Raw genomic sequence first — 19,780 nt, forward strand, 5'->3', positions numbered from 1 at the left:
AAATGTCTCTTATGCTGAAGAAATGAATATTCTAAATATTACAAGACTGCAAGCTGTTCTAATTTGCAGGCAAAGATGCTTTGTTTTATCGTTAAAGTTTCAAAAACAATTGAACTGTAATCTATTGAAGTATGTTGTATTGTCAGCCTAGCAAATTTGCAAAAAACGACAACTGTGTGAGCTGAACATGTTGCCGCCTTATAACAGCAAATTTCCCCTCTACCCATCCTTTCACCTTAAAGGTGTCTTAGCTATTACCTTATTTTACTTTGTGTCAAATAGAAAATATGTCTTCTGGGAAGAATTGGGTCTAAATCCCCTGACAGTTGTCCCCAACTGTCCCTTTGTTTTTTCTATTTCTTTTTATATCCCCGTGTTTGTTGTGTGAGGTCATTCCCCCTGTTTCCCCTAATCCCTTGTGGTGGTCATCTTTCTGTCCCTGGGTTCATTTCTAATCCATCCATGGTCCTATGCTGTAGCTGCTAACACCCTCCATCTGTCCCTGTCCTCATATAAAAACAACCCATTGTCCTGCATTACAAAACTCTCATAATTCACGGGAACTCCCTTTCATCCTTTGTGAGCCTGTGTTTTATCCTTTTCCACTGTGAATCCATCCTACCATCACTAAAAGGTAAAAGTATTTTTGTTACTTCTTAAACAACTGCATTTTTTTCATTCTGTTCTTTCCATCTCGAGAAAAGTAACTGAAGTTATCAGTATAATTCAGACAGTAAATTAGCTACATTTTATGAAATCTGAAGGTCTGTTTGTTATTTTTAGTTCTTGTGTGCAGTTATAATAATGTTAGTTGTATCCGATAATGTGTTTTTATTTCCTGTACCAGACTATTGTGCTACTTTAGGAAAATGTAATTAAATAACTATGGGCAAAACAGTAGCTGGCCAACAATGGTCATAACCTGCATACTTATTCCTGGCACAAGTGCCTGTAGTAGTCTGTACTGATTTGTGTAGAGTTTAAGAGCATCCCGGACTAAATGCACTTATGGAACTATTAATAAAATTCACTCCAAGAACAATTAAGATTTGTCTTGACTCATGTAATCTCCCCCTGCATCCATGGCTAAAATGATCCTATCAGAATTTTGTGGTTAATGCTGCAATGACTCCCCGTAACCTTACATGTCCCCAAAACACCCTCTTTGTCTGCCACTTTCCCCATCCTGTTCTTAAAATGACTCTTGCTTCTATTCCTACTTGGGTCGATCCAGAAAAAGGGGCATCTTTCGTTTGTAATTTGATCGTTTCGTGCAGAATTTAGCCAGACTCGTGCCCTTTAGATGCTGAGAATCTCATTAACAAAGTAAGGGCGATCTGTGAAAGGCTGGTTTTAGATGGCCACTGCTTACAAGCCTTTGTCTGGAGACAGTAAAGTACAAGTTGAGTGGTGACAGCTACATGCCTCATAAATTCTCCCTGCCGATGACAATGCAGCTATAAAATTGTTTCAAATGGCAGATATGAAATGGCACTGATATGAAAGATGAGGCACAGGGAGAGAAATCTCTCAGTGGAAAGGTTAAAGACTGCAGTCAAACAGTGTGTGATAGACATTGACTGCATTTCCTGCAATCAAATCCTCAAGTTCCTATTAGGAAAAACAAGCAAAGGCTGGTACATATTGGGGATATTGTATGTCACCCTGTCTTTGTCTCCACATTCCCACCTGTTGTCACTCCATTGATCTTCATATGAAGCATTCAACGGGATGTCAGCACTTGGGAACAATGGAACAATTTAGATCCAGTGCTACTTTTGTTTTGTCACTCTCTCCTGCGCTCTCATCCTCTTTCTAAAATGATTGCGAAATGTTAAGTTATGTGGTTCTGCTTATACTTTCAGACATTCCTTCCTGTCTCACTCTCACTTTCTCTTTCTCCTTCTGTCATCCAGTTTCATCATGTCTGATGTAGAGGAAGAATATGAGTGAGTAATGTTTCTATTTGACCATTAAAGCATTACATTTAAAGGGTACTGTAATGTTTACTCATTCCTTTCTCTTCCCTAAATGGCCCGTTAGAGAACAAGCAGCGGGTAAGTCTTTTTTTTTTTTTTGCCCATATTAAACTGTAGCTTTAGTGATTATCAATAAAGCCTTGGTATAATGTGTACCCAGAGGCCCAGCTGAGCTACACTTGTTTTTAGAGAGCTACGTACAAGTCTGATTGGGGGCTTAGACTTGTTACCCTGCCTTTTCCTGGAAGGGTTATTATTACTACACAGTGATCTCATGTTTCTGCTAGCATACATCCCTAACAAATGGTGTGCACTTACATAATCCTTTGCACACACTTATTTATATACACACTTATCTTCTTTCCTGAATTCCTTCACGTGCTCTCTCTGGCACAGAATTGATATTCACTTATGTTTTCCTTTCATTTATCACCCTGTCATTGAGGAGCAGAGGAGGAGGAGGAGGAGGAGGATGCAGGATCAGGTAAATTTGACCTCAGTGAGGGTTTAAAGTATCAAACTCTCAAAGTTGATGAGAAAATAAAAGAACGTACAAAAAAGGAATATTCCGAAATATGAGATAGCATGTTATGCACTCATTTTACTCAAGCAACGCTGACCGTCACTAGTGGAAATAGTGTGAATGTGAGGGAGTAGCTGTGAAATCCAGCAAAAAAAAAAAAAAAAAAAAAAAACCATAGAAAATGAGTAAGAGGAGCCAGCCTCAAACTAACTTGGGATATAGAAACACCACTTGTAGTCATATGGATAATCAGTTGACATAATTTCTACAGGTTCTGTTTGGTTAACAGTACAGATAATTCTAGCAGCATCCGAACATGGTATTCTGTTCTTTACGTAAATGAGACATTATCTTTGACACACTTTGTTCTAAGGATCACAGGTCATTAATTCAGGGAGATTTCTTCTCATGCTGTTGAATTCTACTATTCCTTTGGCATGTCATGTGCCTCTCATAATAATAATAAACAACACCTGCAAGCACGATTAGATAAAACATAGGCAATATATTTTTCCTTCAAGGCTGATTTTTTTGTCAGGACTCACTGGAATATAGTCACTAAGTTAAAATATATATAATATATATCTTGTATAAATATAACTCTTGATTTTCATTATGAATTTCATATGATTTTTATGATTTATTTAATTCAAGAAGAGGGATTGTAAATCCACCACCTTCAGTTCGACCGGCGCAAATGGACAAATTAATAGACTGCAACAATTGGTATCCGGCAGTAAAAATCCGATACATTGTTTTCATAGGAGAGCTGTTTTTAAATGATAAAATACCAAGGCTATTGTAAGCTAAGAGGTTGTTAATCAATGGTATGTCTTTGTTGAAGCCATCAGCCAGCATTATTTCTAAATATTTTTAATCATGTTTGACTGATGGATTCCTTTAAAAAAAAAAAGATGTTAATAAAATAAATGAATCTTTGATTTGTTTTTAATATTAGTATATAAACATAGAAAAATAGTATATTGGTGTCTTATTGAAAGTGGTAAATGCTGGTAAATTTTTACATGTGTCTGTAACCTAGAAATCATTTAATCAGCCAATATCGAAAAATACATTCAAAGACCGAAGAGAGGACATTTAACTTTATCTTGTATATCAAAAGGACAGAACATAATGGTCATGATGAGCAGCCTCATGATATATGCATCTCTGAACATTAACAAAAAGTTCTGCATAAAGAGAGAACTATTTCTTCAAAACTGATTATTGAGGAGAACTAAATACCATTTTGTTTTCTATATCTGTTAAAGAGATTGATTTGTTTGATTTATTTTGATTCCATGTTTCTTTGCTGGATCTGTATTACAGAAAAGCAGGAGTATACAGATTATCAAGGTACTTTGTTTATCTTCACCAAAAAAAGACATGCACAATCAGGATAGCATGTCAAAAAATACCTTATATGGAAGGTTGAATGTGTTTGTTTTTGTGTTGAAGGGTGATGTCTACACTTTTTTTTAACCATTTTGCACATGCATGTTTGTGAATATAGTGTTTTTGTAAATGCTTGGTTCTACTGTATAGCTTTAAGAACTCACTGGTTTAAATATTGTAAGTACGAGCTCACAGTTTAAAGGGGTGGTATAATGCCCTTTTCACAAGATGTAAAATAAATCTCTGATGTCCCCAGAGTGTGTACGTGAAGGTTTAGCTCAAAATACCCCACAGATATTTTTATATAGAATGTTAAAATTGTCACTTTTTGAGGGTGAGCAAAAACCCACCGTTTTTGTGTTTGTCCCTTTAAATGCAAATGAGCACAGAGGGCGGAGCTTCAACAGCTTGTGTCCTGAAAATTTCAAAAACTTTTAGCCTTTTATGTTCAAACTGGAGTCAGATAAAGATGGAGAGACTCAAGAAGTGACAACATACAGACAACATGTATGAATGGTTAGTTGATGAGTTTATGTAGTTATCTTCTAGTCATTGATTAGCATATTCTGTCATGATTATCTATAAATCGCGTACCCTGGGGAGGGGTATCCAGTTTCCCACTGTGTCACTTTGGCCATAGTATATGACCCACTGCCTCCAGTGAGCTCTTAAAGCTATATAGTAAACCATAACCAAACATTTACAAAAACACTATATTCACAAACATGCACGTGCAACATGGTAAAAAAAAAAAGTGTTATATTTGATATATATATTTATTTTTTTAAGCATCCACACACATCATCATTTGTCTAATGTGTGCTTATCTACTAATTTTATGTCCATCTTATTTCCACATTTCCCATTGTTCTCTTATATGTTTCTGTTATTCTTTCAATGCTGTATTCATCAGAGGAGACTCAGGAAGAAGGTAAGGGCTTTTAGACAAAAGTACTTCTTTTAACTCCTTATCTTGATCCCTGAGTTCTGTGTTGTTAATCGTGTTGTTACATCCTCTGTCTATCACTGTGAAACATTTGTGGATTTTCTTTTTCATTGACCTGCATGACATAGAACTGTTGTTGACTAGTATACTAATTATTAAAATTTGTGCCACAAGCGTAAAACTGAAATGATAATAAATTATTCATATGTTAATAGTCATGTAATTTAAACATTTAATAGCAACATGCTACTATATAGCATATCTGATGTGGCAAGAAGCAGTTTTGAATATATCATGGACTGATATGTCTAGATTATTAGTTGACGGTTTTATACTATTTTGCTGGTTTGTTTATATATTTTTTTATCTTATAACGTTTATCTTTCCAGTTAGTTCACTCTCTTTTTGTATAAAAACAATAAAACAGTCTACACACACACACACACCTACCCATCACAGAAAACTTTGTGCATTGTTACATTTTATTTTATTTTTATTTTTACATAATGTAATGGCACAAAGATGGCAATATGTGAAATGTAGTGTTTACCAGGACATACACACACACTGTACGTATATGCTGTACACACATATATATATATATATATATATATATATATATATATATATATATATACACACACACACACGCACACACACTGTTTGTGTGTGTGTATTGTATATTTATCCACCACATCACACTCTAAATGTGTTTTGAATCCAACTTTTACTTTGTACTACTCACCACTGACATGCTTTTTACACACAGAATGTTATATAAATAATGAACTTAAAGCTACAATATGTAATTTTTTTGCCGCTAGGGGTCGCTAACCTCTTACAATAACAAAGGCGTAGATTATTGATTGATGACGCAGTGAATAAACGGAATTATGGAACTTGTCGTCATGCCAATGGAACTAATAATGTTTATAGGAAATAATGTTTATGGATGAGTGAATACATTCATGTTTTTTAATATGACTGTGGTATGAAGCAGGTTGCGATTGCTAACGTGAGAAAGATATCAGAGCCACATACGAGTCCCGCAGATATAAAGGAATGAGGACATTTAATTGTACCGAACTACCCACAAGTGCTGAATTAATACTCAAACTTGTCAGTTTATGTAACAAATTAAAATTGTGAGGTAACTCAGCACTGTTTCACTTGGTCTACACTATTATACTAAATTGCATTTGAGTGTGTTGAAAGTTATAATGTTATTATATGTGTTAGTTTGTTGGCTTTATAAGACTAGCAGTAAGCTAGATCAACATGATTTCCATTACACGAGAGTAGATGTTAAAACTTCATGCTGATTTGTACTCGGCTTTCGCCAAGATAAGCAAAACTAAGACGTAGCTTTACAGTAAACTATGCTTCTCCATCCATTTACGCTTCTTTCCATATGGTGGTGTGACTCCCCTTCTGTCCGGCGTTAACAGCTGCAGGGTACTTGGCGCGTCAGCACACGCGACGGCTGCAACTACAGGACCAGCACGACAACCGTCTGGATTGAGCAGAGTAGGGGACATCTCTAGGGTCTTCAAGTGGGCACCTTCCGTCCTCAGTGTTTCGTCGACTAGCCCACGACACCTCAAGAGGGCTCGACCCCCCTCCGTCCCCCACTCAACTCAGCCCAGCTTACTGACCTCTACATCCCTCCTGCTGCTGAGACCTAACCACAATCTCACAATCTCTCCGCAACCCGACCATACGCGCCAACCCGTTTGACTAAGGCTGTCGAGCCCCACTGGTGCGTTAATATGCAGTTTCAGTGGACAACGGTTCCGTATGGCATACCACCTACCGCAAAACACAATATCTGCCCAACCACCCGTCATTCACGCAATATCCACAGGAACGTATACAAATAAACCAACAGACTCTTCAAGTTTTCAAGAATTCTACGAAACCGTAGCGTGGCGGCCTGTACACAGCCAGCTAGAATCTTTCCGTCTCAACCACAGCCAGTTGCTGCTCCTTTCTGCTGCTTCAGATAAGTTCTTTACTGTGCGACGCAACTCTTGGCCGCTGAATCCAATGTCTCTGAGGAACCGGGTTGTAGAGTGTGCCACAAATCCTCGACAACCCACTTCCACTGGATAAACCTGGACTCTCCATCCTGGCTGTTCTGCTTCAGTGGCCAGATGAGCATACCCCAGTTTCTTCCTCTCATATGCCTGATCTACAGCATCCTCCCATTGCACTGTTAACTCTATCAGTTGAACAATGCGTGCTGATCCAGACCACAAAACAATATCTGCTCGTAGGTTAGTGGTGGCAATCTCAGGTGGAAAAATAAGCCGTTGATCAAGATCAGCCAGCATCTTCCAGTCCCTAGCAGCTTCCAGTTGTCCTGGGCGAGGATTTTTCTTGGCGGTTGCTCGCCTGGGCGGAGGAATATTGTCTTCTGCGTGTAATGTCTTGCTAGAACAGGTGGCAACTTATTGGTCATGTTACGCTTGCCTTCTAATGCTAAAGCCAAACATCACAGTACTTGGTCATGGCGCCAAGTAAACCGACCTTGGCTAAGAGCCACCTTACATCCTGTCAAAATGTGCCTTAATGTGGCAGGTGATGAACACCAAGGACAAGATGGATCCTCTCCTACCCAGAGGTTTAGGTTCTGCGGTGATGGGAGAACATCATATGTTGACCTAATAAGGAAACTGATCCTACTCTCTTCCATTGACCAAAGGTCTTGCCAGCCCATCGTACGTTGTTCCACACTCTCCCATCTCATCCACTCTCCCTGCTTGGCCTGGGAAATGGCCTTTATACACCTCATCCTCTCCTCCTGCTTACGCACCTCGTTGACTACCAGCTTCCTCCTTTGAGCTGGGCCTTCCTTGTGCCATTTAGGAGGAGCTAAACTGAGCCCAAAACCCCCTCTTCCATGCTGTACCTGTCCCACGATATCCCCAATTTGAAGGGCAGCCTTTGCCTCTACTACAGATTTCTTTGCTGACCACTTTCTACCAGTTTTTAACACAGGTGCTGCCTCCCTTACACATTTGTCGCGTGACTCTACTAAGGTCATTTCCAGTCTGACCTTGGCACACTTGAACTCCTCGGTTAAAGCAGAGACTGGCAGCTGCAATATTCCTTTACTATAAAGTCCCACTCTGCTGAGGCAGCGTGGAACTCCCAACCATTTCCAGATGTATGAACTTATCAACGCTTCCAGCTTATCCACTGTTGTCAAAGAAACGTCGTACACGGTCAGTGGCCACAGCAACCTCGGCAGTAGACCAAACTGAAAGCACCAGAGTTTTAGTTTGCCAGGTAGAGCACAGCTGTTTATGCTCTTCAACCCTTCCACTGCTTGTCGTCTAACTTCTCCCACCCGAACTGTGTCCTTTAGAATAACACAGATCGAATTCGAACATTTCATCATGTTGAACTATAGCCTACCATTGATTCATTCACTTGTCTAATAAAGTGCATGCAAGAGCGGCGTCTCTGTCAAGTCGAACGCGGACATGGAGCTCTCTGCATCTCGAAAACGCCACGCCGATATTAATCCTCGTTTTATTTCTCCTTTTGTCCCAAAGTCTGCTAGGTCCATAATATTTAAACGAAACAACAACAGCATACCGCTAAACATTTCGCAGTTGTCCACGTCTGTTGCCATGGTTACAATGACAGTACAAGTGGAAACCAGGGATAACGCGGATATTACGTCATTGACAGGCGACAAGTGACAAGGGACGGGCACTTTTTAAAATTGTGAATTTCACTGAATTTACAAATTCTTGGAAACTTTTAGGATAATGTAAGTACACAATTGAAAGAAATATATAAAACTGTGCAAGTGGTTTTTGGATATTTTGATACAAAATCCTTACATATTGTACCTTTAATACTTTAATCACAGAGTTTATTAAAAATGTATGTACTAAAGAGTTCATGAGAGAACAGTTACAGTTGTGTCCTTTAGTTTCATATTTCTTCAGAGGAACCAGCTTTATTAAAAAAAAAAATCCAGATCATTTTAAAATGTGAAATGGTCAAAAGACAGAAAAACATGCAACCAGTATAGGGCAGCATATTGTACGGTTATGTGGGCGAACAGGAAACGCTATATAATTACATTTTACAAGAACTCCCTTGTTTCTTTTTTCCCTTTTTGTGTTCTTTTGTTCAGAGGAGGAAAGACCACGGCCCAAGTAAGTGTTTCAACACTCCTTTGTCAAACCACAGGCACGCTCTTTATTTTCCAGATGTCTTCAGGCACATAATCCCCCAAATCTCTTGCTTTTATCATCTCCCACACAGGCCCATGGTTCCACAACTTGCCCCTCCAAAGATTCCAGAGGGTGATCGGGTAGATTTCGATGTAAGTACCTTTTCAGTTCAGTTCATCAATTTAGGATGAATTGTAAAGTGAGAATTACTTATAATATGAAGGGTTCACTTTTTACATCCTAAACTGTGTGAATGTTTATACAGTCATGTGAAAAAGATAGGACACCCCATGAAAACCTTTGTCTTCAACATATGGACATTGGATCTTCATTTTAACAATATAATACTAGTAAAAACTAATAAAACTGAAATTATTTGTAAAATATCCTTAATAGAAATGAAATATTTGGTGAGGAAAAAGATTTGGAAACAGTTTGCCAGAGAACACCTAGACAAAGACCAGGACTTCTAGAACAATGTGCTTATGACAGATGAATCCAAAGTTGAATTGTTTGGGCCCAGTAGCAGAAGACGCGTGGCGCAAACCAAAGACCGCATTTGAGCACAAGAACCTCATACCAACTGTGAAGCATGGGGGTGGTAATGTCATGGTTTGGGGCTGCTTTGCTGCAGCAGGGTCTGGCCAGCTCACTATCATAGAATCCACTATGAATTCTTCATTGTATCAGAGGGTACTTGGAAAAAAATGTAAGACCATCTGTCCGAAAATTAAAGCTGAAGCGGATGTGGACTATGCAACATGACAATGACCCAAAACATTCCAGTAAATCCACCAAGGAATGGCTTCAAAGAAAGAAATGGAGAGTCCTGGAATGGCCAAGTCTAAGCCCGTATCTTAATCCTATTGAGATGCTGTGGGGTGATTTGAAACGGGCAGGGGCATGCAAGAAATTAGGAATTGGCATCTTTATTTATATTTTTTTTGTTAAATAAATGACATCATGGTTAAAATTTCATTGTTTTTTGTTCAATTACATCACCTTTATCTATAGATATTGTTTGAAAGAAGATCAAATATTGATATGTCCATATTTCTTACAAAAGAACAAAATATTTCATGGGGTGTCCTATCTTTTTCACATGACTGTATGGTGGGTCCAATGTGAATGTTTATATGGTGGGTCCAATGAAGACTAAGCAAACTGTTTGTTTTTATTGAGGTTGGATTCAATTCATATCCAATTAATTACCAAATGTGATTAAACAACATTCAGTTTGGACTTCATGGAAGTTATGGCTTTCTATTTCTAATCTATATAATTTCCTATCTCAGGATATTCACCGAAAAAGGATGGAGAAAGACTTTCTGGAGTTACAGACTTTAATTGATGTCCACTTTGAGCAGAGGAAGAAAGAGGAGGAAGAACTGATCGGTCTCAAGGAGAGAATTGTACTTCAGTCTTGATCTTTTCATATTTTTTCTCTTTTATGACTTTTATTTACCACAAAAACCTTCTATACTCACCTTTCTCTTTGCTTTGTACTAATTTTCTCCATGTTGGCCATTCACTCCACCTGTCCTCAGGAGCGGCGACGGGCAGAACGAGCAGAGCAGCAGCGTGTTAGAGCAGAGAAAGAAAGAGACAGACAGACGAGGATTGCGGTAAATTAGAAGTCAAACTTAAAACATAGTAAATAAAATGCTCAATTGCTCTCAAAGTTGTATGTGGAATTTAATACAAAATATCAAAATCGATGTGAAATATAATGTCTGCACTCTCTCATCAGGAAGAGCGCCAGAGGAAAGAGGATGAGGAGGCTAAGAAGAGAGCAGAAGACGAGGCCAAGAAGAAGAAGGTTTTGTCCAATATGGGGGCAAACTTTGGTGGCTTCTTAGCCAAGGTAGGTTACTGAGCCTTACCATAAATACAGTAATGTACCATTAATACATGTTTGTACATATGTGTGTTTGTGTTTTAGGCAGAGCAGAAAAGGGGGAAGCGTTTGACTGGACGAGAGATCAAGAGAAAGACGCTTTCAGAGAGGCGCTCTCCACTTGGCATCGAAAATCTACGAGAGGATGGCTTAAGGTGACCGTTCTGTCTCACATCCATGTTATATATAATATAATATAATTTAAACTTTCATTAAGAAATCATTAAGAAACATTATATATGTCGTGGACTGGTTGAATAGCATACACGATGAAGATGATGAAAGTCAAAGGTCTTTAATTAATTATCCACATAGAGTAACGAAAATGAGGGCAGGCAAAGCAACAACCGTTAAACATAGACAAGACCGGACAACTAAGAACCGAAACACGGGAACAATTACTGTTAAGTTTAGCTAAATTCATGCTAAAAACAACAACACATAATTGTAATTCGGTTGCAAAACATGTTTTTTAATTGCTTCAACACTTAGTATACTATAATATATCCTTAAACAGGATATTCCTTGAATCATAAATAAACAAGAAAAAACAATATATTTTTCAAATAAATTCTAATCAAGTTGACCCCTGTACACTGTTGACCCCTAAACCCACCCTTAAACCTCCAAACCTGTCCCTAACCTTACCTGTCTCACACCTCAATAGCAGCAAAAGTGTTTTGCAGTAGACGACAATAGACAATAAGTACATTGTACCTCACTATTATTATTATTATTATTATTTCGATGTAAGTACATAGGTAAAACACCTAATGTAAAGTAAGACCTGTCATTCTTATATTGTTGAATTTTCTGTTGAACATCCGGATCACTCATAGCTACCAAACACCTTTTTGCATTTGTACATTTGTAAATGTAAAAAAGTGCATTTAGGTTATATGAACTGAAGTTTAATGACATTTGTACATTTTCAAGAAGTGCATAATCATATCAATTTAAAGTTTAATGACATTTGTAAGCATTTTAATGTATATTAAATAATGATCTGCTAATCAATCAACATCTAAGTTTGATCTGTTAAGCATTGTATGTTTGTTAATGATTTATTGATGAAAGTTATTATAAAGTGTTACCATATGTTTTCCGTTATGCAAGATGTGCAAAGGGTCTATAATTTAATATTCAATAATGTTATTGATCTGCCTTACTTAAGGTGGACGCTGACGCAATTTTCTTTTAGAAACAAACTTTGTTATATTGTTTCCATGTTATGTTATCACTGTGAAGCGCTTTGATACAATCTGTATTGTAAAAAGCGCTATATAAATAAAGGTGACTTGACTTGACTTGACTATAATGGTTCATATAAAATTCTTGTTCCCTTTCAAGGGAACTCGAGCTGCGTCGAGACGCGGTGGAAACGCCTCTGCGTGATTGCGTCATGAAGCACGTATGAAATCACTCCAATGGCGTGACGGAACGTCATGTGACGTCATTGACCAGGAGACTATAAAGCATTCCTGGAACAAACAGTCAGTACTAGCTTCTGTGTCTTCAGCAAGCGTTCTGTGTGAAACTTTCTTTGTCTATTTATTGTTGTTTGTCCACAAGCATAATATATTATCTAGACAGGAGCATAATGGCGAGCAAACAGCTTTTTGGATTGTGTGTTCCTCCCTGCCCTCGCTTCCTTACGAGTGGGGACACACGTGATTTATGTGTAGTTTGTTTGGAGTGGAGCATGCACAGTCATCTGATCTTTGAGGAGTTAGATGTCTATATTAATATACTATTCAGCTTTTTCATCCAGACTATGTTTACTTGTCTGGTTGATATTTGGCTCATTTTTGAGAAAATTAAATACATATGTATTCATCTGATCTTTGATGAGTCATTTAATTCTGAGGAAATAAATGGTGAAATCCCGGGGGGAAATGGATAACACTTCATTATATGGTGCCCATCTCCCTTCGGTGCCCTCCAGCGAGTTCTAGTCTCAGTGTCTGACTCGCAGAAGGAGGGTTTAAAAGGGATAAGTTCGGTTGTTTCCTGCTGGTCATCCGTTTCAGGATGCTGGATTGGCTTCTCGAGCTATACTAGAGACCAGTCTCGAGAGGCTGGTTCCTTTAGTAGTCTCAGCCGAAGTCGTTTTGGGATAAGACAGATCTGAGGACAGTCGTTATCTCGAAGAAGGCTTCGACCAAAAAGTCCTGACACCGAGGCCGTCAGACTTCTGAGGGCAGTCCCCTCCGGGGAGAAACGGTTTCCACCTCATCAAAACACGGTGCCCGTTTCTCCTCGGAGCCCTCTGGGAGGCGACTCTCTGAGGAGGGTCGCAGCGCTGCCAGTTCGGTTGTTCCCTGCTGCTTTAGGGCACCGAGGTGTCACCGTCCCCAAACGATCCTTTGAGGAGGGTCGTAAAGCAGTCAGTTCGGTTGTTCCCTGCCGGTTCGCCGCTTCAGGGCACCGAGGTGTCAGCGTCCCCAAACGATCCTCTGAGGAGGGTCGTAAAGCAGTCAGTTCAGTTGTTCCCTGCTGGTTCGCCGCTTCAGGACACCGAGGTGCCTGCATTTCCCAATGATCCTCCGAGGAGGGTCATAGTCATAGAACAGTCAGTTGGGTTGTTCCCTGGCTGTTCGACCAATACCAGAGGCTAGTCTCGAGAGACTGGTCCCCTTAGCAGATTTTCTGGCATCGTGGAAACTACTGCCAAATATATCTCGTTGGGTCCTGCTCACAATAGAAAAGGGTTACAGAATTCAGTTCGGTTCTCGTCTGCCCAGATTTGTAGGGGTCCTCCCTATGGTGGCTTTGGTTATGGAGCAAGAAGCAGACTCTTCTGCGAAAGGAGGCTATAGAAAGGGTTCCTCCTCCCAGCAGGGAGTCAGGGTTTTACAGCCGTTACTCCATTGTTCCAAAGAAGGATGGAGGCTGGTTTGTCACGATAGATTTGAAGGACGATACTTCCATGTAGCCATCCATCCTCATCACAGGAAGTTCCTAAGGTTCTCTTTCGGGGGCGAAGTGTACCGTTATCGTGTTCTTCCCTACGGCCTAGGTTTATCACCCCGCACTTTCACAAAATTGATCTCCAGGGCATTCGCGTGTTGAATTACATCAACGACTGGTTGATTTTAGCTCAATCCGAGCAGATGGCGGTTTGGCATCGAGATGTCGTTCTGTCTCACATGAGAAAGTTAGGGCTGAGGCTCAGCACCAAAAAGAGTGTGCTCCTTCCAGCTTAGAGGACCACTTTTCTAGGCGTGGTTTGGGATTATTATTAATGGGGTAAAACTAGGCCAGTCACTCACTGTGAAACAGTTTCAGAGACTGCTAGGTCTCATGCCAGCTGCGTCCAACGTAATAACTCTTGGCCTCCTGTGCATGAGACCCCTACAGTGGTGGCTCAGGACCAAGGGGTTTTCTCAGAGCGGAAATCTATTTCGCATGATCAAAGTCACTCTGCGATGCCTACGTACGTGCCTTAGTCATGTGGAAGAAACCTTGGTTCCTCGCCCAAGGCCCAGTGTTGGGGGCTTCTTGTCGTCGCATAATGCTAATGACAGATGCTTCCTTCACAGTTTGGGGGGCAATCATGAGTGGTTGCTCGGCGCAAGGTCTGTGGCAGGACCATCTACTTTCTTGGCACATAAATCGGCTAGAAATGATGGTGGTGTTTCAAGCTCTCAAACACTTCCCCCCAGACTTGAGGGGCCATCATGTGTTTGTCTGTACAGACAACACATCGGTGGTCTCTTACATCAACCATCAGGGGGGTCTGAGGTCACGTCACTTATGCAAACTCGCTCACCAGATCTTCCCGTGGGCCCAAGGGAATTTGCTCACTCTAAGGCCAATTTACATCCCTGGGTTTTTAAATCGGGGAGCAGACATCCTGTCGAGGCAGGGGCCGAGGCCTGGGGAATGGAGACTCTACCCCGAGGTGGTGGAGCTCCTATGAAAAACTTTGATCGAGCAGAAGTAGACCTGTTCGCATCTTAAGAGACAACACACTGTCCACTGTGGTTCTCACTCAGTCAGCCAGCTGGGGCTGGGCGCTATGACGTATTTCCCCCCAACGCTCTGCTCCCGGGAGTTCTGGAGAAAGTTCGCTGGGATGGGGCCCGTCTTCTGTTAATAGCCCCGTTTTGGCAGGCCGGAGTATGGTTCTCGGACATAGAGTCTCTCCTTGACGGCTCTCTTCTGGAGATTCCGCTCAGGGGGACCTTTTCTCTCAGGCGAGCGGGTTGATCCTTCACCCCCGCCCAGAATTGTTGAAACTTTGGGCTTGGCCTCTGAGGGGGCCCAGCTCATAAGTTCAGGTCTCTGAAGGTTGTTGAGACCATCCTCCACTCCAGAGCTCCCTCCACGAGGAAACTGGAGGCTGCCGTCGCATCATCCAAGTGGATGCTGCACATTGGTGGTGGTTGAGGAGATTCCCCCTTCCATGTGAAGCGCTTTGAGTGCTTAGAAAAGCGCTATATAAATATAATGAATTATTATTATTATTAACTCTACGCCTTAAAGTGGATAGTTTTCACTTCCTGGTGCGGATAGCACCAGCCAGACCCAGTTATCTGCCCTGTGGTTGCAGTGCTGGAGTTCCTGCAGGAGTGTTTCTCCGCACGTCTATCCCCTCCACACCAAAGTTGTACATGGCATCCTCAGCTGCTTACCACGTCCCTTTAAGTGGTCTATCCTTGGGGAGACACCCTCTAGTAACGTTTCCTTCGTGGCACTGTAGGCGTCAGACCAAGATACTAGGAGTATGGGTGCTTCTAAAACGTTATCGTCAGGAGTTTCCCTCCAATATGTTTGTGATGTGGCGGGATGTTGCCTAGCTGCACACATTAGTGAGGTTTTATGACCTTGACCTCGGCTCCACTCCAGGGGTGCAGGTGCTTTCGTCTTTGTGTGCGCAGAGATTTCACACGGACAGGCACTTGTTAATATGGCGTCGCGGGTATAGTGTTCCCACCGCATCTCGACGCAGCTCGAGTTCCCTTAAAAGGGAACGTCTCAGGTTACATATGTAACCCTGGTTCACTGAAGAGGGAACGAGATGCTGCGTCACCCTGCCATACTTCCTACATGCCTGTGAGCAACTTGCTTCAGCCTATCAGAAGCTAGTGACTGTTTGTTCCAGGAATGCTTTATAGTTTCCTGGTCGATGACATCACATGACGTTCCGTCACGCCATTGGACTGATTTCATACGTGCTTCATGACGCAATCACGCAGAGGCGTTTCCACCGCGTCTCGACGCAGCTCGAGTTCCCTTGAAAGGGAACCAGGGTTACATACATAACCTGAGACGTTTTTTGACTGGAATGTTTTTTTTTCATGCTCCATGAATAGTTGTTTTGCATCATCACCTGTTCCTTACTCCCAAAAAACAGGAAGCGAGCTCAGGAGATGTGGAACTGGATTCACCAGCTGGAGTCAGAGAAGTTTGACCTATTGGATCAAATGAAGAGACAGAAGTATGAGGTGTGGTGACTTTGTTTGCTGATCTGAGGTTTGAGAAACTGGTGAAAGATTTCACTGTATGAAACCTGACTGTGTTTGTATTGCAAATACTTATCTGTGCTTAGTTTAGCTAGAGAAAGTCAGATAGAGAGATAGATAAAGAGTGTAGAAAGTGAAAACGCAAAGAAAACACTGTATTTATCTGAAATTTGCGTCCTTCTCAACAGATTGTTGTTCTACTGAACAGGATTTCTCACGCTCAAAAATTGTAAGTCACATTAAGTTAATAAGTTGATTGTTTCAAGTTGTTCTAAACATAATAAATTCATACAGAAACATGAGTCCCTTTGCTAAGAGACACATGACAAATGAAAACAATATGTGTTCTAAAATCAGCTCAAAATATCAAACATGTTTGATATCCACCTCAATGGATTCATTGTCTGAAACTAAAAATATCTTTGCCCATCTCTATGCAATTTTCTGTGAAATGTGTCAACTCAGACTGCCCAAAATCTGCAGACTGACTTTGACTTTCGGCAACTAGCATCGACTTGTCCAGGCTGCAAATCTGGGTAAAAATCCGAACAAAAGTCATATAGTGTATCCTGCCTTAAAGGGAAAGTGCATCCAAAGATGAAAATTCTGTCATCATTTACTCACTCTCATGTCGTTCCAAACATGTATGCATTTCTTTCTTCTACTGCACAAAAGAAGATATTTTGAAAAATATTGATAGCCAAGCAGTTTCGGTTCCCAATGGGAACCGAGACTTGCTTAGTTCCCAACATTCTTCAAAATATCTTATTTTATGTTCCACAGAAGAAAAAAGTCTTGAAGGTGAGTAAAGATGAGTAAATGATGACACTTTTGTTTGTGGACTATCCTTTTAAGCGAAAATTAGGCTTTACTTATTTCTTAAGCATTTTTCTTTGGTGAAAAAGACTATAATAGCCTGTCTTTAAGAAAAATTGTCTCTCAATTGTGCTGATGTTCAACCTCTTTCTTTATCACAGCAAAAAAGTTCATGGTAAAGGAAAGGTCGGGGGTCGCTGGAAATAAGACATTGGAAAAATTCTGAAAAGCCAACACAGAAGCTTTCACTTCTGACCATTTCACAGCATCTCCAAAAGAATAACATTTCTGAATATGTTCAAAACCTCTCTTAGATTCAATGTGCTTGGATTAGATTAATCACTTATGCTTGTTTTATTCTCATTTGTAAGGCACTTTGGATAAATGTGTCTTCTAAATGAATAAATATCAATGTAAAATGCATCTGATTCATCACTCATTCACAGAGAGTCTTTTAGCAAACTAGACTGGTTATGCAACTGAAACCACTTCACTCTGAAAGGGAAGAGGAATGAAAATATACTGGAAATGAAAATAAACTGTCAGAGAGAAGTGTCTTTGGTGTGATTAAAAAACTTTTGCCATACTGTTTAAAACGGCCTAAGCTAGGCTCCATGAAGCACCGGCAGGCCCACAACATCAACACTATACGACATAATGGAAGCCTAAGCAATGATTAACATACATTTAGTAGATTAACTCATTAGAGTGGGCAGCATTTATAGAGATATAATTAAAACAGGCATATATACAAATATAAAATTAAAATTACTGACATTTTTACTTAACCTGAACGCGTTGATCTGCTGTCGCCATCTGGTGGCCGGCGAATGTTCGTTCACAATAAATTAGTACATTGTGTGTCCTACGCCTCATGTGACAAATAATCTAGAAGAAACACTGAATCAAAACCCTGAAAAAGAAGTTTATTCAAGTGTGCTCTTAGTATACTTCTTTTAGACTAAAAATAAGAAAGTATAATTGCACTTACTTGATTTATACTGACAGTGACAGAAAGGTCTAATTTAGCCTATACTTGAACTCAATCTTTTGCCTGAGATATACTTAAAAGTATACTTAAGTTTTCTAAGTATATTTGGCTTGTAGTTTTGTTTACTCTTTTGACTGAGTAGCCTATTAAATATTTCTTCACATAGTCTCGTTATAAACTTCAGTATATTTTTTGGAAAATATTGATTTATAAAGAAAACAGATATGTTCCTAATTCTGAGTATCTGAATTTTTGTGTAGGCTATAGCCTAGTCCACTGATAGCGTACACAGGAATTTACTTCAAATCTACTTCACTCTTTCCCCGCCATTGACTGAATTTCCATCTATATTTTGATCATCGCTCTGAATCCCATCCGGACGAAAGTTTTTGACAAATGCGTTTTTCTCAGCTTTTTAAATGAAACTTTTGAACACATTAAATTCTTGATAAAAAGGATGCATGAAGCTAGAATAAAATGGTTTGAAAATTGTAAAGAGTTAAAGAACAGTTAAAGGTATATTTCAAGTTTAAAAAACAATACCCAAGTAGGAAAATAGTAGTAGGCCTATACTTAAAGTGCAAAAATAATATATAAATAGTAAACTATAAGTATGCTGTTCACTTAAAGAAAACTTACAAGTATACCTGCAGTATAAAACTACTTAACTAGTAGTTTACTGAAAGTGTGCTTTCATTCACTAAAAAATGTGCTACATATTTGACTAGTAAACTCGGTAGCTATAAGTTCACTTGTAGTTGCAGCACAAACGAAAAACTTAGTTGTAAACTAGTTGCGTACTCAAAGTTTATACTGCTACATTTAAAGTATTAATAGAATATTTTATACACAAAAAAGTGGGCCAATTTAGTCCCAATAACGAAACAGTATACTTACAAGTATACTTCTAGGACATTGATATTAGTATACTTAATACATAAAGTATACATAAAAATATACTTGAACTTTACTTAAGTATACTTAATAAAATGAACTATAATTATTTTTTGCTAAGAGACCACAACAACTGCCAAAACTGTTGGCCATTATGGCTGTAAACATTGTTGCTGTGTGAACGTATACACAAGAGCCTTTGGGAAGCCGATTTAAAAATCATTCAGTCTAAACTATAGTCTAAAAACAGCAGTGTTGTAGCGCGACAATTGCAGATTCACTTCCTCACACAGATAAATTAGCACTGTTGATAAGGTGATTTTTCCGATTATTCATATTCTGATTTGGTTGGATAAACTCTCTCAGTCATGTCCACTTGCTATCATTTTGGCTAAGTTTGCAATGTAGGCTACTGCCTTTTCCTTATAGCACATCTCGTGTTTTCATGTTAATCTGTCTGTTTTGTAGTCTTTTACCAAATCATATTTAACCAGTTAACTAACTTTGCATTCAAAATGCAGCCTTTTTATCTGTTCAACCTTCTCCAATCTCTCTCTTTCTCTCTCTATGGCTTTGCATGTGTGTCCTTTCTGGTCTCCTTCATCCTCTCCTCACCCGCCCTTCTCTGGCTCTAATTCCCTGCTCACATGTATGGCTTAGTCCAGTACTGCACTTGGA

At 39.7% G+C, this 19,780-nt stretch overlaps 1 protein-coding gene across 3 annotated transcripts; it reads left to right on the forward strand.

Annotated features, from left to right (window-relative positions):
• Positions 1 to 203: 203 nt before the first annotated feature.
• On the forward strand, positions 204 to 17,640 carry tnnt1 (troponin T type 1 (skeletal, slow)). 3 transcript variants are annotated; one of them, XM_056272271.1, is made up of 15 exons: positions 204 to 634; positions 1,917 to 1,949; positions 2,044 to 2,057; positions 2,425 to 2,463; positions 3,832 to 3,858; positions 4,811 to 4,828; positions 8,997 to 9,018; positions 9,128 to 9,188; positions 10,332 to 10,448; positions 10,584 to 10,661; positions 10,787 to 10,900; positions 10,979 to 11,088; positions 16,293 to 16,383; positions 16,590 to 16,630; positions 17,379 to 17,640. In XM_056272271.1, exons 2-15 carry the CDS (start codon positions 1,924 to 1,926, stop codon positions 17,422 to 17,424), a joined length of 804 nt encoding a protein of 267 aa, XP_056128246.1. In that variant the 5' UTR covers positions 204 to 634; positions 1,917 to 1,923; the 3' UTR covers positions 17,425 to 17,640. The 3 variants fall into 3 exon arrangements, with proteins under 3 accessions (XP_056128246.1, XP_056128247.1, XP_056128248.1); XM_056272272.1 differs by having other exon boundaries at positions 2,431 to 2,463; XM_056272273.1 differs by lacking the exon at positions 4,811 to 4,828.
• Positions 17,641 to 19,780: the final 2,140 nt, after the last annotated feature.

The sequence above is a fragment of the Rhinichthys klamathensis genome, unplaced genomic scaffold (genome assembly GCF_029890125.1).
Source record: "Rhinichthys klamathensis goyatoka isolate OS25496 unplaced genomic scaffold, OSU_Roscu_1.1 h1tg000333l_1, whole genome shotgun sequence".
In the NCBI taxonomy this organism is placed as follows: domain Eukaryota; kingdom Metazoa; phylum Chordata; class Actinopteri; order Cypriniformes; family Leuciscidae; genus Rhinichthys; species Rhinichthys klamathensis.